The sequence below is a fragment of the Echeneis naucrates genome, chromosome 19 (genome assembly GCF_900963305.1).
Source record: "Echeneis naucrates chromosome 19, fEcheNa1.1, whole genome shotgun sequence".
Classification (NCBI taxonomy): Eukaryota; Metazoa; Chordata; class Actinopteri; order Carangiformes; family Echeneidae; genus Echeneis; species Echeneis naucrates.
In genome coordinates, this window is record NC_042529.1 from 17,635,327 (window position 1) to 17,659,947 (window position 24,621).

At 40.6% G+C, this 24,621-nt stretch overlaps 1 protein-coding gene across 1 annotated transcript in view; it reads right to left on the reverse strand.

Moving 5' to 3' along the window:
- ryr2a (ryanodine receptor 2a (cardiac)) overlaps positions 1 to 24,621 on the reverse strand; it is a 167,236-nt gene that overhangs the window by 18,365 nt on the left and 124,250 nt on the right. Inside the window, 21 exon segments of the mRNA XM_029527137.1 lie at positions 270 to 350; positions 6,415 to 6,488; positions 8,049 to 8,125; positions 8,254 to 8,333; positions 8,794 to 8,893; positions 8,963 to 9,013; positions 9,111 to 9,162; positions 9,596 to 9,702; positions 9,812 to 9,908; positions 19,055 to 19,215; positions 19,333 to 19,467; positions 19,712 to 19,771; positions 19,946 to 20,116; positions 20,307 to 20,399; positions 20,882 to 20,969; positions 21,104 to 21,261; positions 21,668 to 21,750; positions 22,199 to 22,391; positions 22,767 to 22,894; positions 23,294 to 23,424; positions 24,225 to 24,306. Of these exon segments, the coding sequence (XP_029382997.1) occupies positions 270 to 350; positions 6,415 to 6,488; positions 8,049 to 8,125; positions 8,254 to 8,333; positions 8,794 to 8,893; positions 8,963 to 9,013; positions 9,111 to 9,162; positions 9,596 to 9,702; positions 9,812 to 9,908; positions 19,055 to 19,215; positions 19,333 to 19,467; positions 19,712 to 19,771; positions 19,946 to 20,116; positions 20,307 to 20,399; positions 20,882 to 20,969; positions 21,104 to 21,261; positions 21,668 to 21,750; positions 22,199 to 22,391; positions 22,767 to 22,894; positions 23,294 to 23,424; positions 24,225 to 24,306 (2,202 nt within the window).

A 24,621-nucleotide genomic window follows, 5' to 3' on the forward strand; every position in this document is an offset into this window, starting at 1 on the left:
CAAATTGAAAAGGTAGAAATGCAAATGTCAAACCCACAGAGAGAAAATAGATTTTCCAAACAATATCTTGATTAATCAGTGGGATATTTAGTAGTTCTGGTTCAAGGACCAAATTCCCAGTCATTCAAACTACAGTCACACTGTCATAAGTAAGACAACAGCAGCTCAATAATGTCATCTTAGCTGTGTGTTCTCTCAGCAAACCAAACACCTGGTTGGTAGTTCCCAGAGTTTTCCAGCCAGTAGGACAAGTACAAACACACACACACCTGAGTTGTGTCCTTCACAGAGCAGCTGCAGGAAGCGGAAAAGGTCACAGGTGAACTCATCGTCCTGCATGACCTTCTCACCTGGTCAGAGAGAAGAAACATATACACACACATGGACACATACACACCAAGCCACACATGCAGACACACATATACACCAACACATACAGAGGTATGCACAAACATCCACACAGGAATATCAGCATGTGCAAACACACACACACGTTCATGTAAACAGACACACATACACATCAAAGTCAGAGAAATGGGAAGACAAAAGCCAACAACAAACACGAAAGATACAGAAACAAAAGAAGATGGAGAGTGAACAACTATTAAAAGAAATTGATTTAATGTTAAAAAATTCCCAGTATTTTTGTAGGTGTAAGTGTATGTCATAATACATGATTCCCATTTAAAACAATCACACAAACACACACACACACACACACACACATGAATGAGCAGTGGGCAGCCACAGCATTTGGTGGTGGACTGAAGTGCACTGGTCCTTAAACTGCAGCATTTTATAGTCAGAACTGGTTTTATGGTTGTGACTGAGCCAATAGCTTTCTGTACTGATTACAGATACACTGAGGATAGCTCCTCTGACTGTGCTAAAATGCTGCTTCAAACCATGCAACAGGAAAATATCAGAGGAAGGATGAGACACTACACAATAACTCAGTACAACAACAACAGAAACATGAAAAGAATGCATCAACAAAATATGACTATAAACTGGTACATCTGTAGGTCTGAAACAAGAATGAAAGTGCACTTCTTTCTAATGTATTCTCTTTGACTAAACCTGGAAATCAGTCCACCAGCATGTAAGAGAGATCTTATATTCATCAGAACTTTAATGATGCAAAATTTGCATCCGAAATTTCCTTATTCATCTATTGATGTCCATTAATTTGTGTTAACTACTTCACAGCTGCTACAAAAAGTTACCACGTAGAAGTATCTAATGGCAAGATAATGACGTATCTAATCTACTAATGACACAGCAGGTTCAGATTCCAGTTAAGTGTTGTGAAGAACCCTGCCTCTAATAAAATGTGATGTGATAAGCCTGCATTTTCCTGCATGTTCAAAGCATGTCTGCTTGTTCAAATATATATATTTTATCCTTGATTTATTTTTCTGCAATGTGACAGTTTGCTACTTTAACACATGGCGAGGATGTTCATTCTGTCCAAAAGTGTACCTTACATCTCTGTCAGGACCTAATTATGCTGGTCACCAAAGGTATGGCTAGTTTGACAAAGTAAAAGTTCAAATGTGCACTTCCTTTTTTTTACAATTTTATTTCATTCATATTTTTGTTATGTATTATTTATTGTATTGTATTGATGGTAAATGGATTGATTTACATTTCTTCCCAGATCATTAATTGTTTTGAAAATAATGCAGCTCAGCAAAAGTTCAAAGAAAGCTCAAAGTTGTTTTATTCTATTTAATTCACATTTATGTTAATTATTTGTTTGCCTTTTAGATTTTGAACTGTGCACACTAAAGTTGATGCATGGCCAGTATTACATGTCAAAAAAAAACCTGCCAATTTGAGCCAAAGGAAACGTAATAGCATCTGGATGCCCTTTTTTAGATGACAAGCAAGGTAAAGCACATTGCAATATTTGCCAGAAAAGCATTTTAGTCAAATCCAGGTCAACAAACTATTTACATCACCATATGAAAAGCCTGACTGAAAGGCTGACTGAATGAGCGTGGCATAAAGGTCCGCAACTCCCGCAGATTCAACTAGTTCTGTCCCCACATAGTATGTAAGAAGCCATGCCACATTATTATTCTATCTTCACCACTAACAGCACCTAACGCTTCCTATAAATGTTGCCAGCGATTATTTATTTGATAAAAATTTGTTTCCCCTGGTTGATTTCTTAAAAAATAAATAAATACAACAATGAGATAGTCTTTTGAACAGCCCTTTGAAAGGAACAACTCGTCCTTCACCATCCAATTGGTTGAACTGTAAGGAACGTTCATTCATCACTCTCCCAATCAATGTCATCCAACTCTTACAGGGGTATTCCGAGTCATTCCCAGATAAACAGGACACTGCAGTTTCCATCCACTTTGATATGTGTATGTAATCCAACAGTGCACTCCTATGGTGCCATCTGGCAGCAGAGCCACAGATGCAACCTTTTTTACTTCACTATTCTACGTTGTCAAGAAAGGCACGTCCTTCCAACTCCTTTTCGAGCATGTTAAGATTGCTGCTGAAATCAATTGTTTTTTGTTGTATTTCTTCTTTAAATATGTTTGAGCATGCGTGTTATTTTATGCTGCCATCATGCTCGAAATAAAGACCTTTGAACTGAACTGAATTGAATTGAATAGTCCCACATCATTTAAACATTCGGTGTAGGTTGAAAAAGGATGTGAAACCCTGGCCCAACAATCATGACCAATTCATGTGATTCATATGATAGTTTGGTGGCTGTATGAATTGAGTGATCATTTGTTTGATGGTACGTCTGAGAGTCTTGGATTTTCTGGAGGACTGATAGTATACTGATAGTATTTTTGGTGATACTGCATGAATATTTTTGTGGAGACAATTGATTTTGAGTGATTTTGAAGTGATCTTTATGAAGTGGCCTTTATAACTATTTGGAAATCTCTTCCAAAACCTAACTGATTATTTTTCAGTGACACTGAATGTGTTTCTAAAATTGCCAGTGTCGTCATAAAAGTAAATGCACTTTCAGGCTTGTTTCAGGCCTGTGCTTTCCACAGCTGAGGAAAAATAATGAGCCATTTATCTTTTTAATCAGCAAGTAAATATCAGTTATATCTCTAGATGGATTACAAATTTCAAATTACAAATTTCAGGATTACAAAAACTTAGTAGCTAAGAATATGGTAAAAGCATATTCCTGTCTCTAGTCACACTCAAAAAAGATTTACAGATAAAGCACACAGTGCTGTCACGCCAACCAAATCAGGAATTTAAAATGCAGAACCAGTGTGTCAATAAGTCAAAATACAATCATTGAAAAGGACAAGCCCTTCATATGAAGTTTTATCATGTAAGTAAAAGAGTCATGAAGGACAAACCATCCTCTACAGAATATAGCTGACCCAGTAAATGGAGAGAAGAAGGGAGGAAGAAATTATTAGAGTTCACTCTCCTCTACCCACAGAGGAGTGTGGCTGGACTACTACAAATTCAAAATACAATTGCTCTGATGGAGAAGAAGAGAGGTACACAAAGCAAAACACATGAGGGTGAAAAATGGTAAATGAGTAGGGCTGCAATTTTGTCTTTTTCTTCGATTCAATTGTCCTTCAGTTAAATGTTACTAAATATGACTTAATAGTCCATATCCTAAGATTTTTTTTTTTTTATTGGACTATTACAGTTGAATTATCCAGTGGATCTATTCACTAAATAACACCCCATTTGGCAACAACAATAAACTTTGTTCTATGTCACTATGTAACTCATTTATGTTTTTGAAAATTATTTGGTTCACTTCCTTCCTATGGGGGATTTGTGACAATGCTCTCCATGTTTCTCTCCTCCCTAATGTTTCACAATAAATATTTTATAAACACAACAGAATTCATGAATTGTGTCCATTCTCACCTTCTCTGTAAGCTCTGATTTTGGTCTCCACAAGCTCTCTAAGAATCTGCTGCTGCACAAGTCAATGACACAACACTGTTTCACCTTACGCAGAGATCTTTGACTGTTATTGAGGTGACAATAATGAATGTAGCTGTAATAAAAGAGATGTTTAGCTCAATTGAACAAATATTTGGTTTGGACTGTGTGCTTTCATTGCAGCCCTAAGAGACAAGTCAGGAAAAGACGGAGTGGCTGAGAACATACACAAACCATAGACTTCACAACAGAAAACAACCAGCACAATAACCATCTCAAAACAGTCAGCTGACTTTAGGTGGCGTGGGTGCAAGATGTGGGGGAGGCAAATACTCATATTAGTAATATTTAGAATGTGCCAGATACTGTACAAATCCTGAGAGGGAGGCAGACATTTTAGAAGGCAGGTTAAGGCCATACAGCTCACAGCTACACTTCTCCTGCCCCAACATGTCTACAGTTTTAAATCTTAATTTATCTGTAGAAGATTCAAAACAAATCATCATCACCGGTTTACTATTGTCACAAAAAATGACATCAATGTTTGGTATCATAATTCAGGAGTGGACAAAGACTTCAAACATAATTAAAAAGCCAACTACAAATGTGACTGTAGAGTGATTTGTAATTGGTCAAAGCTGTTAAAAAAAAAAGAAAAAGAAAAAGAAATTAAAAAGTAAAGTAACTCAAACAGAAAAAACAAACATAAAATTGGTCAAAATGGTGAGGGTAAGGCAGAAAAATAGCTACAAGCAAAGAGCTGGTAAACATGAGGTTTGAAGGTCTACACTCAGGACCTGGACAGAACTGACACAACAACTGACCAACTGTATAGTCAGAGCGAGAGACCAACCAACACACAAGAAAATGGCAGAAGGTATAATTACCACGCTCATGAGTGATGACTGAGGAAGGGAAGAAGGTGCAGTAAACCAAAATGAGAAAAGGAAAACAGGGGGAGAAAGAAAGAGAGAAAGAAAGTAAGAAACAGAAAGAAACAAAGAAAAAGATTACATATAGGGAAAAGAGCTTTAAAAATTCCTAATTCAGATGTTTGGTCAACACGAAAAAAAATTTAAAAGACTAATGAACAAAAAATTTGTACAAATCCTCCCAAAATTAATAATACGACTTTTTGTATTATTTTTTCTTTTCTTTTGAGTTTGACATGTATGAGCATAGACCTTTAGTCAAAAAAGCCTTTAAAATGGTGACGAGGGTTGGAGTCCAACATTTTCAGCTGTAGTTGGTAATATGGCTAATAGTTTTAGTCTTGTGTTGTAAAGGGTAAAAGTCAGTTTTAATATTTGCTGTTTTTTGCATTCTGCATACGCAAACATGGAAAACACCAGTTGGTCAATGTAAATTAATGTAGGAACTAATGTAGTGGAGCAAATCTCATTGTGGAAATGCACTTTAAAAATCAGTAACAGTATTTACTGCTGTTAGTGTGCAAATTTGTTTTTATTATTCGTTAAATCTTTAAAAAATAAAGAAATTCACCTTCAAATTATTCATTTGAAGGTTATTCTAATAATGCCTCTTCCATAATGCAGCAGGACAGAGAGTATAAAGCTAAACAATCACAGGGGAGCAATTACTATGGAGGAATAAGGATGTTAATAATTAAGTTCATGTGTGTGTTTCTCTAAAATGTGAAGTGCACACTCCCTCCACAAGGTTCCCTTTGAAACAGCTGAGGATAATATATCCTGGGCGCCCACTAGTGGTGGGCTGTTGCCCTGTCATCAGACACTTGCTGTGTTGAGCTCCAATTCAAACACTTCAAGCTGTTTAAAGTTGAATGTTCAGTCCTAATGTTAGTGTCAAACACAGACGGTGGGGAAAAGTTTGCCAATTGTGGCCCCCTCCCCCAGAATGTGGTTAAGTCAATGTAACAAACTACTCTGTCACTTATAACAATTTTTGAACTGATATGGTAATGACTTTTTATTACCCAGGACAGAGGTCTGAATACATTACTTTTAAAATCTGCTTGTACAAAACAGTCAGAGAGTTTCCACCACTGCCACAGGCTGTTGACACGAAGTATCAGTACACAATCTGAAGGCTGACTCAGAGCATTGTTAACACACAGAATCATGAGGGCAAACAAAACAGGTTTTACTGCATTACCATAAATCAACAATGCGCTGAACCAAGTGATGAAATGGGAAAAAGCAAAATAAAGAATGATGATGCTGTAAAAAAGAACACTTATGTATCAAGAAAAAGAACCAAAGTGTGTATTTCTTCGACACATAATTGCCTTCTACACAGCAGTCAGTCCTGAACCATGCCAGTCAGTTCCTCTCCACTACCTTTCACCCACTAGCGTCTAGTTTCTAGGTTTAACTCAGAAGAGTTTATGTGACACTGAAGAATTTTACCTGCACCTGCTGTAGAAGAGCAGATTCTAACTTTTCTCAGAGTAATTTATGTCCTTTTGTTTAGTAATGTTCAGAGCACCTAAATAAAATAAATGTACAACATGCTGAAACTTACCTGAACCCTCTTCTGTCACCATCCCCAATCCTTCTGCTTTGTTCTGCCTTTCAAATGCATTAAGATCCAGAACACTAGAAGAGATATGCATCAATTAAAATTCAGTTGCTTCCTCCCACTTCTTCTATGTACCGGCCAAAAACTTGTCTTAAAACTTACAGTTAACTAAGGTAGCCCTGAATCTAAGCGTGGTGGTGAAAGTTTAGTGGTAGGAGACTCCATAGTCTATATTTACTATATTACCTTCTTTCTGGGGGAAAACTGCTGATTATATTAAATTTATCCCCGGCCTCCTTGAAAAACATCCCTCCATTCACATTGTGATTTTGCACTCACGCTATAATGCATTCAATACTTCGGAATCCACAAAGCTGGGGAGGTAGGTGTGTCTTTTCTGGTTCCACTCTTGTTATTACCATTAACTCTGCGCATTCTAGCCGTCTCTTCAGTCTTCATAAATGGATACAAATTTCTACAGTAGCCATTGGTGTTGGGTTAATTAATAATTTGGGTTTTCTCTGGACGAAATGGGACCTTTCATAGCAGGAACGACTGCATATTATTAGGAATGTTTAAAAAAATACTGCTACACAAATTTATTTACTTTATTGCTTTTAGCCAATACAGATATTTTGCAGAGTACAACCTGGCCCAGAGTTCTGACTGTTTGTCATAGGATACATTTGACAATATGGATCCTGTTGTTGCTGTTGTTTCATTTATCCAGGTAGGGGTATCTGAAATGCAGTGTGCCAAGCTCATTCTAAAGCTCCACACAGGAACATCCACATCAATGTTAAAATCATCTCCTTAACTCCCTTTGCCCCTTAGAGTGACTCCCTAGTCACTCTTCATCTTGTGCTTTCTCATAGCATCACAATTATTCAGGGTTATCTGACATTCATCCGGCACACCATAAGCCTGTAATATTTTTGCACACCCATTTTTACTCCTGCACCAATGATGCATACATTTATTAGTTCTTGTTCTCTTCATTCTTTTCCAGCTCCTCAGTTCCTTACGTTTTCCTTATAACCAAGGCCTTTTCAGTCCAGGACCTTCAGTTGTAGAACTACCTCCCCATGCATCCCAGGAAAACAAGATCTGCTTTGGCTTTTAACTCACTTCTTAAAGGGGGTAGGACTACTGAAGTTAATTTCAATACCTTTTTAAAACTTCAAAATATTCTCAAAATATGTTAAGACCTTTTTGCTTCTTCAAGCTGTAATCAGTGAGACATCTTTAATGTATTTCACAGTTTCCACTTAGATCTATGGAGCACCTATAAATTGTATATGAAGCTTGAATTCAGGCTGGACTGAGTTAATACAACACTCAATCAACTCCATGAGCTATGCCACAAGCACAGTTACTGCTGTAACTTCTAAAGCAGCTTAACTTATCTGTCCCTTTTGTGAATCTGCTGCACATATGAATAAGCTTTCTCATCGTGTTGACCAATGGCTCTAGCATAAAGTCTGAGTATCACATCCGCATATGCAATATATCCAGGGTCATTTGTTCATAATCTTCATCACCTGTGTGTGCTGCTATCTGAGAACATAAAAAAACCCAGCTTTTGTGGTGAAATGTTTGAATATTTCTGTTCTTGGAGCCAAAATTTGAAGTGTTACCTGCATGACTGCATCAGCCCAGCTAGACTCTGAAAAAACCCCACATCCTTCTTGTCCTTCAGATAATCCAACATTTTCTGTTTTAGAGACAAAGAGCACAGTTGGGGCTGGGAGAGGCCTGCCTTAAAAATAAATTTCACACTACCACATTATGCACATGTTTGATGACCGAGATCCATTAGTGCGAGAGGGAGTGCTGTAATACCTGCTGCACAGTTGAGTTTCCTCCATTGAGTATAGCTATACCCAGCTTTAGAGTGGAGGCCACCATGGGACCCATCTCACCTGTTGAAGAGGCTGTTATTCTTTATGACTGATTCACCTTGCTCATTTTAAAAAGGGAGATGAATTCACACATATCTAAGGGTGACTTACTATCTCCAGAGTCAATAATAGTTCTTAATTAATCATTATTAGAGAAATTAGTTAATAGCAGTTATTTCAGTACAGTGAACAAAGACTTGCTGAGTGAATCTCTAAAAAGCCCTTGTCTTTGAATTAGATTTTAAGAAAATCCTTTATGTATACAGTTTACATCAAACACACTACACACACACAGAATTTAGTCAATTGATATTTGTGTTATTTAAGAGCTGATTCATCTAAAGTCCCACTCAATTATGTGTGCTGAGTCCTTATCTTCAGTTAGCAAATGATTGTGATTGTGTTGTCCTGCTTGTTTATTGTCCCTTTCTCCTTCCTGATTCAAGCCAAAACTCTGCAGGAGAGATGCTTGAAAACTGACCTTTGCTGGCACTGATTGTTTGAAGCACCATCTCTGCTGCTCCTCTGTCATGTAGCCGAGCCTGCTGATATAACAACTTCTGCTTCTCCATCTCCTTTTCCTGTTGATTGAAACAGGACATTAGTCTGCAGCTCCTACTTCTCAGGCTGACATACAGACTAGTACCTACCTCAAAACTTTTCACTTCCTCTCCATCTTCATCCTGTTCATCGTGGCAACTCTGAATGAAAAGGGAGTTTAGAAGGCACCAATGACCAGAATCATCTGCAGCAGCAGTTTTTACTTCTATATAATGAAAAGGTATTGGTAGCTGGTACCTTCGCCATAATGTCAGCATAGGCCATGTAAAGATCATCCTCATCCAGTTTGCTGTAACAGGAAATACACGCAGACACCTTTGCAAAATCAGACTTGCAGTTCACATCATTTAAGCTGCAGGGTTTATTTGGTTACGCTAACTTCATTTTAAATAACTAGGAGTATAAAGACAGTCCATGGAGAGAAAAACATCAAGACTGTACCCACCCAGTGTGAACGAGAGAGCAATGTTAGGTTTGACACGTACGACAGAGGTTGGCAGACAGTGTTTGTAAGCATTCTGCTCACATTTAAAGAACCACAGATACCTTCAAGTAGTGAAGACAGTGACAGTGATTATTTGGCTTGCTGACTACTAGAAATAGTAAAACATTGGATACCCACTGAATGGAAAGTGGAGAATGATATTCAGATATGGTGTCAGCTCATTGGTAAGTTGGACTTGGCAGAGGCTAATATCAATCATACATAATTGAGAACCCACCACTTCTCTGTGAGGGCTGTTCTACTGAAAAGCTGAATAAGTTGGTGCAGTGGATCAATGTGCTTCATCCCTTCCTCTTCGTCGGGTGGGTCTTGGTCACCTGATTTCTGACACAAACACACATTCAGAAGAGAATCAGGAGTGCAAACAGAAAATACAATGTGCTGTCAATGACCAATATGACTCTTATTTCACATTTATATGAAATGAACTAACAGCGAGGTCCTCAATGAGTTTATCTTCAAAGTAGTGTTCCTCTGCCTCGATCCAGGACTTCTCATAGCCCTGCAGGAACAGGTTGACTGCCCGGTGCCTAGTCAAGGGAGATACATTTAGTAATAACTTAATGATATCGTATAATACCTTAACTTAACAGGTCTTGTTTTAAAAGATACAGTAGCTAGAAAAAGTCTGTGAACTCTTTGGTTGTGTTTCCTTCCCAGGTTGTAATAGTCTTTTCATCTGGGGCTTCCTCACCCAATCATCACCTGCCTGTCCAGTACAACAGCCTGATTGTTCTTCACCCTCATACAGGACTTTCCAGCACTTTTCCTGGCCTGATTTTCCAACCGTGGCTGACACTGACCTGTCTCCCTCGTCTCTGTCCTGGAAAACTGATCCTGAGCTCATTTATAACCTGGTCCCCATCTTCTCATCCATTCTCCTCTTTCTGGAGGGCTATGTCCTTTCCAATCCATGCAGTCTTCACATAGGTCAACACTGGTTTCTGGAGGTTGGTTGGTGGCATCTGTCACAAACGTTCAGTGTACATCGCAGCCGGACTCTATTAGCAGCTGAGCCTTATTCAAGCTGTATGCCACTGGCCTTATTCTGGGTCAGTGGTGGATTGCTTTTGGGTCCGAATTCACAACCCTTGCAGCACGATCCAGTATAGCCTGTCATAGACCTAGCAGACACCAGGTTGCCCACATTAAGAGGATGTTGCAGCAGTTTGTGGATCCCTGCACATTTTCATCTCAGGGAACCATCAAGAGGCTATCAAGTTCCTGCTCCTGTTATTGCTCTGTCATCCTGTGGTTCCCTTGAGGAGCACATTCACCAGGTCCAGTCAGTCTTGCAGCAACTTCTACAGAACTCAGTTTTTGTCAAAGCCAGAAGTGTGAGGTCCAGGGCTTCATCATCGCCCACAATAGTATCAAAATGGATCCAGCCAAAGTTTCTGCTGTCTACTGCGCCAGTATTCACAGCGCTGCAAACACATTCAGCATTTACTTGGTTTCATGAACTTATCACTGTTTCACCTGGGGTTTCAACACAGACAGCCTTTCCTTTCACTCCTTTCTCTCCCTCTTCTCCACCAAGTCTTCCTTCTGGTGGGCAGCAGTGGCCAACCAGGCCTTTGAGAGACTAGAGACTATGTACAACCCTGGACCCATTCTCTGCAATTGAGACCCTAATTGTCAGTTTGTGGTGGAGGTAGATGCAACTATATGGGGGCTGGGAGCTGTTCTGTGCTAAGGCTCCAAGGTTCCACACCCATACCTTCTTGTCTTGCTGCTCATCCCTGGTCAAGGGTTAGGGTTAATTAATTAATTAATTAATTAATTAATTATTAATGTCTTAATTAATTAATTAAGACACTGGCAATCGTGAACTTCTGGCAGTCAATATTTACGATATGGCCAAAATGTTATAAAACGGAAAGGACCTGCAATCTGATTGGTTGTTAACTGTGATATAATGAACGTACACCACAGCTACTATTCTAAAGCCTTGTCACAGCATGTCATTCTGCGTCAGGGAAGCAGCAATGCATCCACGACAACAACCAACTGTTAGAGCAAGTAGCAAAAAGTAGCTGTGGTATAATGAGCATATACAACAGCCTGTTTTGATGTATTGCTTAAATATATTACTTAATTTTTGTTGACACATTATAATTGCAATATTGATATGAACATTATGAAAAATTCCAATAATGCCCAGAATGGAAGTCGTTTGAAAAATTGGTTTGTCTAGTGTATGAAAATTATAGATACAAATATATATTTACAGCTAAACAAACGGTACAAATGCCAGTATTAATGTCTTTAAACTTAAAATCTGAAAATAGGCTGACTGTCTTGTTCTTTTGTAAAAAGGTTGTAAAATCTGGAATCATTCTCACCTCTGAATCTCTCTGAGCTAGCTTCTATAGTTTCATCATCCAGATCATCAACCTGTCTATTAGACCCAGTACCTACTAGCCTCTTTAAAGAGATTTTTTACTTAATTGAGCCGTACATTCTAGATCATGATTCATTTGAACTTATCTTTGGGTTTTGTACCTCAGACTCTTAAGACAGCAGTTATCAAACCCCATCTTAAAAAGCTGAATCTTGATCCAGATGTTTTGGCCAACTATAGACCCATATCGAACCTTCCATTTATTTCTAAAATCATTGAGAAAGCTGTAGCAAACCAAATACACGACCATCTGGATGGGAACAGTTTGTTTGAAGAGTTTCAGTCAGGATTTAGAGCCCATCATAGGACAGAAACAACGCTGGTTAAAGTCTCCAATGACATTCTAATGGCCTCAGACAATGGATCAGCCTCCATACTTCTCCTTCCAGATCTTAGTGCTGCATTCAACACCATAGATCATAATATTTTACTACAGAGACTGGAACATGAAATAAAATTGGAATTAAAGAATCTGCACTAAGGTGGTTCAAATCCTACTTATCAGATAGACATCAGTTTGTCCATGTTAACTCCTCCTCATGCACTGTAGTCAGTTATGGAGTCCCACAGGGTTCAGTCCTTGGACCAATCCCCTTTATCTGCTTCCTCTAGGCAACATTATGAGGAAACACATCATCAACTTCCACTGTTACGCAGACGACACTCAGCTGTACTTATCAATGGAGCCAAATGAAGTCAGCCAGATAGTCAAACTGCAGATATGTCTTGAAAACGTAAAAGTGTGAATGACCCAAAAACTTTTTTACTCCTTAACTCTGACAAAACAGAAGTTATTGGTCTCGGCCCTGAGCACCTCAGAGAAAAGTTGTCTAAACATCTAATCAGTCTGGATGGCATTACTTTGGCTTCCAGCTCCACTGTAAGAAACCTTGGAGTAACCTTTGACCAGGACATGTCCTTTGTCTCTCACATAAAACAAGTCAGTGGGCCAGCTTTCTTCCACCTGAGAAACATTAGGAAAATCAGAAACATCCTCTCTCAGGGTGACGCAAAAAAACTAGTCCATGCATTTGTTACTTCTAGGCTGGACTACTGTAACTCATTACTCATTGGAAGATGACTCACAGGCAGACTACATGGTAACAGACACTGGAACGGATAAGACTACGAATTGGTTATGTGACTCAGTGAAGGATAGGGGCACGGACCTATTCTCTAGGACTAGAAGTGGGCAGAATAGTTTGAAGGGCATAGTGAGTGTGGCTGGAGAGAATAAAAATGGTAGATTAGAGGGAAAGATGCTCCAGGTTTTTCCTTGTGGTTGGCAGAAAGTAACATCAGTTAGAGGCCTTAGAGTGCATCAGGGAAGAAAGAGATGTGTGGGAAAAGAGGGCAGTGTGGCCGCATCGATCATAACTTTTTAAGAAGTCAATTGAATAAGTCGGATGAAATCCAGCGACAGGTAGAAAACCACAGTTCGAAGGATATCAACAACACAGCCACAGAGGTGGAGGAGGAGGTTATAAGAAGGGATGCAGCTGATATTGAGGTGAACAGGCCAGCCAGAGAGAAATATGGAGCAGAAAGCTAGAGTTAAATGGCCGAGGGCAAATAGTAGCAAGGAATGGGAGACAGTCAACAGGGACTTGTCAATAATTCTGAATAGACTAGGAGGAGACGCAAGTGATAGATTAGAGAAAATGGGAGACATTATTTACTCCTATGGTGACGAAAGATTCGGGGTGCAAGATAGAAAGAGGGTTGAAAGAGTACAGGTAACTAAGTCTAGATTGCAAAGAGAAATTGAGAAATTAGTTAAAGAAAGAAGACAATTAAGAAAGCAATGGAAAAGAGCTACAGAGGAAGAGTAAGAGGGAATTAATGTGTGGGAAGAGGATCTGAGAAGCAGGCTAGCTGTACTCAGAAGGGCCGAACATCTTGGGAAAAAGAGAAAAAAGAAAGAATATGTAAGAACAGCATTTTACAGGGACCCATTCAAGTTTGTTAAAGGAATGTTTAACCAGGAAAAGGGAGGGCAGCTTAAAGCGACAAAGATAGAAATAGAAGAGTACCTGAGAAATACATATTCAGATTCTGAGCAGAATAGAGTAGTAGGACTTCCACCTGACATGCCACCATTAGGGGCGATAGATCAAGAAATGGATGTTAGACCACCTAGGTGGAAGGAGGCAGAGGAGGTAGTCAGGCGTGTGAAGGCTTCTTCGGCCCCAAGGCCAAATGGAGTCCCCGACAGGGTCTATAAAAGCGCACCTGATATCCTAAAGTTTTTGTGGAGGCAATTAAGAATAGTTTGGAAGAAACAGTCTATTCCCAGAGCATGGCGTAGGGCAGGAGGTGTTCTTATTCCTAAGGAGAAGGAGTCTTCAGACCTGAGTCAGTTCTGTATGATCTCTCTCCTGAATGTAGAGGGGAAGGTTTTCTTTAGTGTAGTTGCACGGAGACTAGCTAGTTATTTAGAAAGGAATAGCTTAATAGATACTTCAGTACAGAAGGCAGGAATACCAGGTTTCGCAGGGTGTTTAGAGCACACTAGCATGATTTGGACACCAAATTCAGGCAGCCAAGAGTGAGAAAAGAGATTTGCATGTGATATTCTTGGACTTAGCAAATGCATTTGGGTCAGTGCCACATAAATCAGGACTTCCAGGAAAGTTGAAGTTGTGGTGTTTGCAGTTTGGATTATTTGCCAGGTTGCTGCGGCCACTGTCAGTATATGAGATTCCAATATCTGCTGCAGAGAAAATGGAAAGAGTAGTAAGTTTTTACATTAGGAAGTGGCTCGGGGTTCTGAGATGTTTAAGCACTGTGGCACTGTATGGGAAAGGCGTACTTCAGCTCCCAGTATCTAGTTTAGTGGAGGAGTTTAAATGTACTAAGGTTAGGACAGAGCTTCTTTTATCTCGCAGTATAGATGTGGTTGTTAGTAAGGTGGTTCCAAACCCAACCAAGGGGAGAAAATGGAATCCAAGAATGGCAGTGCAGGAAACAGAAGCAGCTCTTAGGCATACAGATAAGCCTGGGAGGCTTGGGGCTTGGCCCAGGCAAACCAGTGTGGAGTAGAGCAGGTCCCAAAGAAGCTAGTTGTAGAGCAGGTTTGTACACAGGAGGAAATATTAAGGAGTGTGAGGGCAGTGGCTCAGGCTAAGCAGGGGCAGTGGTTGAACTGGGAAGGTGTAGAGAAGAAAAAGCTTAGTTGGAAAGAGCTGTGGAGTATGGAGGAAAGTAGTATTACATTTTTGATAGAGGCAACATATGATGTATTGCCAACTCCCCAGAACCTAAAACTCTGGGTAAATGGAGACCCGTTATGTTTGTTGTGTTCGGGTACTGCAACTTTAAAACACATCTTGTCCGGTTGTAAGGTTAGTTTCTCACAAGGCCGATATACGTGGCGACATAACCAGGTTTTAAAAAGCTTAGCTGCAGGCATTGAAGCTATACGGAGGCAGGCAATTCTAGGAGGATCTAAGACAAAGAGAGTTGCAAAACAGTTTGTTCAGGAAGGAGGGAAAGTTAATAAGATAATAAGGAAGCAAGGCAGCTTAGAGTATGCTAGTGACTGGGAAATGCAGGTAGATTTAGGAGGAAAGCTTGTTGTTCTCCAGGGAATAGCCTGCACAAAGCTAAGGCCTGATATAATTTTGTGGTCTAGAAGTAGAAAGAAAGTATATTTCATAGAGCTGACTGTGCCGTGGGAGGATTTAGTTGAAGAAGCATATGAAAGGAAAAAGCTCAGGTATGCAGATTTAGGTAAGGATGCTGAGCAGCGAGGATGGAAGGTTAGGATATGTCCAGTGGAAGTAGGATGTAGAGGGTTTGTAGCAAGATCTGCTGTTGCTTTGTTGAAGGAGTTAGGAGGAAGGGGACAGAGGGTGAGGAAAATAGTGAAGGAAATGTCGGATGAGGCAGTAAGATCCAGTCAGTGGATTTGGGTTAGAAGAAGTAAGAGTGTCTGGGGGCCCAGCAGGGGGAGCTCTTAAGATAGACAGATTCTAGGGAGAAGCAGAGGAAGAAATCCAGGAAGGGGAAATGTATTTAAGTGGAGGGTGTGGCCTGTTTGAGCCTCTTTGTCACCATGCGATTAGTCCAGGTGAGTTGGCCTGTGTTGGGTTTGTTTCAGTATAGGACTGTTCAGGTGAGTTTAGTTGCTGAATCTGCTAGTGTAGCTTGTATTGCCTCCACCTCCTGCACCCCCTATACTTTCATGCCCCCTACCTGAACCAGGGTCTGTATCCCCACCCTGCTTTCACTGGTGCAGTTGGTGAGAGGTCAGAGTAGTTGACAGTCGTGCTCGTTTGAGATAGTTGTCTTTTGTATGAGGAGTGGTGATGGCTGGCATTAGGGGGTGACTCTGGGATGCCAGTGTTCACGGTCTAGCCTTCTGGAGGTGTTGTGGGCCTAACTAGACGAAACACCGGTGAAAGGAGGTTCCCACCTGATGACCCCAAAGACATTATAGCTATCACCGCTCACTGTCCTAGTTGGATATTATCTGTAGGGCACATAGAGCAGGGCGATAGTTTGTTGCTAGGAAGGTAATCACTGAGTCTGGTCCATTTTTTTGTCGCACAAGTTTCTTGTGTTTTTTCTAAACTCATAATTATCTGGCTGTCCAAACAAATCTTTGAAAAGCCTTCAGTTGATTCAGAATGCTGCTGCATGATTATTAACAGGAACTAGGAAAAGAGATCACATCTCTCCTGTGTTAGCTGCTCTTCATTGGCTGAGAGTAAAATACAGTAGAATTTAAAATCCTTGTGTTAACATATAAAGTTCTTAATGGTCAAGTTCCATCATATCTCAGAGAGCTCATAGTTCCTTACTGTCCTAGTAGGCCACTCTGCTCTCTAGATGGAGGTTTACTTGTGGTTCCTAGAGTCTCCAAGAGTAAATCTGGAGGCAGATCTTTCAGTTATCAGGCTCAGTTCGGGGGACGGACTCTTTAGTAATTTTCAAGACCAAGCTTGAAACTTTTCTGTATGACAGAGCTTATAGTTAAAAAGTTAAAGTCAATCAACTGTTTATCTATGCCTAGGCTGCTGGAGGAAGGACTGAGCACCCCCCTGCATGCGCTGACAATAACCATACTTCTTAAAAATCCCTGTTTCTCCCAGTTCTAAGCATCTGTACTGCATTTACTAACCATGTTCTCTCAATGTCTCGCTCCCAGTTCCCCTCCTCTCTCTCCGTCCCCATCCAGCAGGTGGTGACTTCGTGCCATTCCATGTTCCTGCAACGCCTGCTACTCCCTTATCCTCATGAATTCCATACGACAACATCATCTCCATTAACTCCATGTAGTATCATGTTCCTGCCTACATTTGTTTTGAATATCTCCCTCTCCCCCATGCCTCTCTCCCTCGCAAACCAATCAGTCCAGGCAGATGTCCACCCCCCGAGCCTGGTTCAGCCCGAGGTTTCTGCCTCTTCAAGGAAGTTTTTCCTTGCCACTGTCACCAAGTGCTTGCTCATCAGGGGATCTATTGGGATCTGTCTTTTTAAATCATTTTATAAAGAGTTTAGTCTAGACCTGCTCTACATGTAAAGTGCATTGATGTAACTTTGTTAAGATTTGGCGCTATGCAAATAAATCTGATTTGATTTAACAAAATTGCTTTCATCCAAATGACAAAGTATATGAAAAGCCCTCAGTTACTACAGAATACAGAAAGAGTCAGAAACAATAAAAACACAGGTGGGTGGGTGGTGACGTTGTTACAGGGACAGGCAATATTAAGCTTCTACGGGGCCTTATCTTCAGGCTCTCAAATGAAATGCTTTAGGTGGTGGACAGATTTGATGTGCTCCTACTGCTGGTCGGCTCCTCTCCAGCACATTAAGCAGCAAACTGAAGCTTAAAGTTTATCCAAACTTTGATAGCTGAAGTTCTTCTACACCACTGTAGTGTCTCTTACCAACTATTCCGTCTACCTTATGGGTTGTGGAAGCTTGTTCCTTCACATTTGCATTGCAGTCAGAGCGATGGCTGTGTACCTGTGGTGATGTCATGAATAACCAACCTAGCCTATTGTTTCCTGCTCCCCTTGCAGGGACAGCAGTACCCTGTAACAAACAGTGAAAGTAGTTGTAATTAATGTATATTGAAATTTCATAAATGTGTTTAGAATCCGAATCACTACTATTGAAACATTTTCTATCACAATATATATGGATATCGAATTACCGTCCAGCCTAAGATTGGACCATAGCCTTGAACACATCTGATCAGCCAATAGATTGAATGCATGCCAGGCCCACTGGTCTGTCTTTAATTTCTCCCGCTTCTACCACCCGGTCCACAAACTATCAAGCCAGATGCCCTTGCCCAACAGTTCCAGGTGGAAGGAACTGTCTTCATCGCGTTACCCATCTCCATGGCATCCCAACCAACATAGTTTTCAGGTCCAAGTCGTCATTATACTCTCCTCTGGCTTCCATCTTCAGTCCAATGACCAGACAGAGAGAATGAATCAAGATTTAGAGACTGCTCTATGCTGTGTTACTGTGTAGAACCCACCTCCTGATCCCAGCCTCTGCTATGGGTGGAATATGACCATAACTCCTACTCCTACCAGCTCTGGCACCGGGCTCCACCCTGTTCCAGTGTTATTATGAGTTCCAGCCTGTACTTTTCTCAGCTCAAGACAAGGATCCGGGCTGTTCCTCCGCCCAAGCTTTTACCAGAAGGTGTTGCCAGACTTGGATCCAGGTAAAGGAAGCGTTTCTGAAACTCCTAATGTTCTAACAAACACCGGACAACAGAACCCACCGATCAAGTGGGCCAAAGGGTTTGGCTTTCTGCACTGGATCTCCCTGTGGAAGATTCCTGGAAGCTCAGCCCTGGGTTCATCAGGCAATCTCAACTAGGAAGATCAGTTATTGCTCAGATGATCAACTAGGAAGCAGGAAACAGAAGCCCTCACCCTTCATTCCCTCATCTTCTGCAGGCAGGTAAGGAGGGCATGGATTCGCAAGCTTTAGTAACTGGACTCCAGCTGCTAATTCCTGACTCCAGTTAGCTGCTTTCAATCTTTGAATGATGTGTGAATATAAACAAAAACAATGCTGTAATTTGGGTAATATTAGTTAGGACACATTGTTTTTATTTATTATTTTAAGTTAAATGAAGACCAGGCCATAATTTAAGATACCATTTTGCTATGAATTTATACATAAATGCAAGTCAATCTAGAGGGTCACTGAATTTTTCTTGCCACTGAATACCAACATAGCAACACACCAATGCACACTCGCAATTTAGTGCAGTGTGTGTGTGTGTAGGGAATTTACCGCGGCAGGTTGTAGAGTGGTGCCATCCTGAAGCAAGCCACCACTGCTCTCTTCCTCTGTTTGGACAGGAGTTTGTGCCACACTGCCTTCTTACTTCGCTGGGGATGTTCAACCTAAAGACACACATTCACCTCAGCAACTGTCATGGACACAGTGTAGATCTCTGAGAAAGCCGGTTTCAGAGACACAGTTTTAAACAATAATGCTTTCACCTAATTTAACTGATATGATTATTTTCCATCATACCAGCTCCTCTAAAAGGACAAACAAACACACACCTGATCCAGGTGGAAGAGGACATGAGCGATATCCAATACTCTCTCCACAGTCTTGTCTGGGTCTGAGGTGTCCTCATAGTGGTTTGGAAGGTCTCTGTACAGAGCCATCTGCCAGCGAATTGCTGGGTCCTCTAGCTACACAACACAATTCATCATCACACAGAGTGAATGCATTTATATGTGTGTTGATGTTGAACACTTATGTAGTCTTCAGCAGGTCAGACCTGTACCTTTACTGACTGTTGGCTTGTATCATGTGAGTCAGGAAGTTCACAATGTTATTAACGGAGAGGAGCTCATGTGTAGAGAGACGAGAGACAGACAGACAGATAGCTGTGGACAAAGCTCTTGAGAACAGCACAGCACAGACTCTCCTTACCTTCCCTTGTAAGTGGAGATTGCTTCGGATGATCTCTCGTACTTCATCCTCTGTATCTTTCTGTTAACAAGCAAGTGTATGGTCCATCAGTAGATCAGGATAAAATGGGATTATACCCTGACTATTAACCACAACATCCTGGGTCAGGTGTGGCCCTGACCACAGCACTCTTTTTACACACCACTCAGAAATCAGACAGAGCTGTTCAGCAAGAATTGGAGCTATGTTTCACACCTGGGTGAAGCGGTTCTTAGCCAGTGTAATGAGCTCATGTTCTCCGGGGGCACAGACATTGAGTCCAACAGGCAGCAGTCGCTTCAAAGTGGCAACGATTAAACTCGTCTGCATTGAGTATCGATCTCCCTTCCTCTTCATCTTCTTCCTCTCCTGATCTGAAACTATCCCCTGAGTAGAAGGCAAGACATGCACATACCAACATAGTATATTGTCAGATTAACAGGATAACTTTCAGATGAATAGTGGGAGCTGTTGTGTGCTGATCACCTCTGTATTTGCTCCTATTTTAAATATGTTCCTGATGTATGAATATTATTTAATTAAAAATTATTAAATCCTGTGATCCACTTGCCCATACCTTTGACATCTTGCACTTAGTGTCAGTGATGAGGAAAGACATGTTGTTGATTTCATTCTGGACCACAAAGTTTTGCTCTTCCCTCTTGAAGTTCTGGCAAAAGAAAACATAACAGCATGCGTCAGTCAGTCACCTGGTATGGTCCAGCAGCTGGATCGATCCAGACCAGTCCCTCTTCATTCATGCAAGTTAACACAGGTTAGACAGTGGAATGCAACCATGTTAAAATTGTATTGGGAAAATTACTGACTCAAAATTAAACTCTGCAAGGAGCACATTGCAAAGCCAGTTATAAGAGGGAGCATCAGTTTGTGCTGTGTCTTAGGGTGAATGTATCTTGTCCTCTGAAATAATGAGTGGAAATCTAAATAAAGCGGACACTTACTCTGTCAAATGTCGAAAGGGTTGAATAACTGATTAGTGAGTGTCTGCTTCACCTCTAGCTACACCTCCGCATCCCTGTACCTGACTATAACAGCAGATTGCTGGATAGATTTAAAATGGCGACTCAGTCAGTCGTCACTGTATGGATAAATGGACAGACAGACACCAGACAGAGAGACAGATGTCCTTACATGAGACTTGGCCCAGAAGATGAAGACCTCAGCCACCATGCGGAACAGCTGTTCAGCCTCTGGGTTGGACTCCTTCAGCCATCTGGCCCTGTCAACGTATCAAAGTGGTTGGTGGCCTTCCCATTATAGTTGGTCCTGTGTTCTGCTGAGCTGATGAGCATGTGCAGGTTGTTACTGTCATTTATCACATTTGTTGTTCAAAAACAGCAAGAAACAATGTACCTGTTGTAGTCAACAAATCGAATAAGGAGGGGGTAGAAGGCATACAGGTCTCTGACCAGTATGGTAAACTGGTCCATGATGAGAAGTTCTGTCTCAGACATCTCACCCCTCCCCTCCGCCTTGCTGTGTTCCTCATCCATCAGAACAACTGCGGCCTTCTGCAATAAATAGGTAGACTTTAGAATGTGAGTGAGCATAGACCAGATCCGACTGTGGTCTGACTTCTTCAGTCCAATCTAAATGCTAAGCTATCCTGTTGATGGGCAGTGTATCCTGTTGTCAAATTATTGTGTTTTGTTGGCAGATGTAATAACTTGTGCGTTATATATGCAGTCTTCGGTTGGCTGGGCCATTGTTGAGAGTATACTGATGTGTATTTTGGCTGATCAAAGGCTAATCATTCATCAGTTCAGTTGTAGGAACATGAACATGACATTGCATTACACTCACACACTTTACTGTACATTTGCTGATACACTGCGATTTTAGAGCCGTACACTAGATTCATTGGTAATTGCAACAAGGTCATACAACAAGGGATGAACATGAGAACATGAGACTCACGTTTTTCAGTTTTTCCATCAGAGGAAGGAAGTGGGTTTTGAGCAGCTCAGCTTTGGCCTTGCTGATGATTGGCTGAGAGAAGACTTAGGGTGAAGACAGAAATGGAGCTTGAGAATTAAAAAAACTAAAACTTGTTTTGTGTGTGTGTGTGTGTGTCTGTGCCCGCGCGTGCGTGCGTGTGCGGGTATGTTTGTGTGAGAGAGAGAGAGTGCATGTGCTGTTGTTGAAGTGTATTACATTGCTCAGTGAGGTGTTCAGTATATCCTCATTGATATAATTGGGACTGGTTTAACACAAAACACTTCCTACACATGTGAAACAATGTTTTGACACTTCTTCATAGATGGTGGTAAGATAAGAAGCAAAGTGTGCTAGTCAAAGATTGTAAAACATGCAACATTTTATGAGAAATATAACAAGAATAGAAGAAATAAGGCCTGAATGTAACCATATGCCAATTTCTGCTTTGAAGTCATATGTAAAAAGACGTTTGTGGAGGGTAATAAAGGATTACTGTGTCATGATATTTACCAGCCAGTCTTTTCATCCAGGCTCCCTCATCTATTCCCAGGTTGTTATAGATGATCTTTAGAATGTTTCCCAGCAGCGTGTTCATGTGTTCGGAGGTAACAGAAGTGCAGCAGCTGTCAGCCTTGTCTGCATTGCTCTCAGGTCCATGTTCCCACCAGTGAGACATGTAGCTGCATAACATAGGCAACACCACCTGCAGTAATAGTGCAGTGTGACAGTGAATGACACAAGCACAAATATTATATTAATAGTATTTGTATTCAGTCAACATGAGACTAAACATCTTAATGCCATTCAACAGTGAGTGACTTCATGGTGGATATTCACTGTGAACAGTGTTCCTCTGAAGGTCTACAGAAGTAGCTGTGAGTAGTGAGCATCAGGAGCAGCCAGTGCACCAGCCATCTCCAGTTCAAAATATTTGAAACTTAACTGATAATCCAGGGGAAACCAAACAATTCAGCACGGATATAGGTACAAAAGAACAAATGTCCAGGCTCAGTCTCAGGACCTTACTCTAGTTCTATTATTAAGATTTATGCATTTATAACTTAGTTCTTTGTCCCACCTCCATGACATGGGGCATCTGAGTGTATCTCATGCCAGACTCTGCCAACTCCATGATCTCTTCCAGACATTTGTCTAAGTTCAAGATGACAGGACAAACCTCCCCAACATCTCCTGGAAGACCCAGAGCTGTGAGTAGGACAGAGAAAAAGCACTTAAAAAATTTCTGAACTTATTTGAATTCATCAATTACATTTTGGCAAACAATAGAGACACTTTAGAACTTCCATTTACCAGTCTTCCAAAATTTTCAATACTATAACACTAAGAATGGTAAGGGATTATTAGATACAGAGATCTGAAGGGTGGCTGGAGGGGAAAAATGAATGTAGCAGTCTGTTGTTGAAGAGAAGGAAAAGGATGACGAGGAAGGAGAAACAGACCACTAACATTATGTATACATAAATCACAGAGTTACAGACGGAGTAAACAATTACAAATTTCTGACATATAGGTGGGTGTAATACTTCCACCTACTATTTGAAACACAAGCAAACAGAGCAGCTCAACATGAGAAAGCATCAGTACCCCCTCGGTCATTGGCTCCTCTGCTATTGAAGATGGAGAAGCTATTGAACTTGTTGATGTTAGGCTCAAGGAAGGCAACCGGGAAAGCTGCCGAGAAGGCAGCTAGACACTTTCCTAGGGCTGGACGCTGTCTAGAGAGGAAAAGAGATGAAAGAATAATGATTTAATTATAAATCAAGTCTTTAGTAAATTGAAAATAGAATTTTGATTTATTGTTTGATAATTGAAAACTGCTAAAAGCCCAGTGGGTGGATTTGATCGTACCGTAATAATACAATTGATAATATTAGATATAATATTCACTTTTTTTACTTCATGTCTTAAACTCAGACCCCGTTAAATCATTAATTGGTGAGAAATTTGGTTGATTCTTTGTTGTTTAGCTGATTAGCAACTAAAGACTTCCTAAATTTTACTTGTTATTGTTTTCTTCCTTGGTTAAGACATTTGGTTTAAATGGTAGTTAAACACAACTGAATTTCATTGCACAAGCAAATCTTGTTAGGTGCATGTACCATAACAGCCAAACATGTACATTTGCATCAAATACTCCAATGAACTGATGTTATATGAAACTAAGAATGAAAAAATGAACCTAAGTGAATTAAGTTTTGTGCAGGAGCTTTCAAAAATCTTAGTAAGCATTACACACCAGCAGCTACTTGGGAGTGATTAGTGATACATGTTACTGTTGCAGCCAGAGCATTGAGTAAAAGAAACTTCATGCTGAGTTTCATAGTGGTAATAAGGAACCTAAGAAATGAGCCATTGTTGCTTCAGTAGAAAAGCTCTTAATCAACAACACAGATTTGGATTTGGATTCACTTTTGTGGTCAATTCAATTGCTCATATGTACACCTGGCTATGTGTGGTAAGGGGTAGATGTGGTAGGGGCTCCTGTCTTTAAAGATTTGTGTTGGGTATACTGCACCTTTCTACATAGATGCTTTTGTTGGTTCCCAGAAGGTAAAGGCTGGTGAGGATTCTGTAGCAGGACATCTGGACATCATCCACTGGAGCAAGAAAAAAAAAAAAAAAACAGTTCATGTTTCATTGAGTTATTTTTCTAATGGAAAAATCAATGGACCCCTACAGTTCCTCTAAATTGCCAGAGAAGGGTTTGCATCAGGATTAATTTCATATTGGATAATGGCTACATGATTTAATTGAAATGAAGAGGCCTGTCAGCCAGCAATCATCGACGTTTCATCTTCTTGCTTTAATGTGCAGGTTGGTTATGTTGTTAGCTCTTTCTAACGCTGCTTACTGTCTTTGCAAAAAGCCAGAATCAGTTGGAGCAACATTTGGTCATCCCCCAAAAGTTGCAT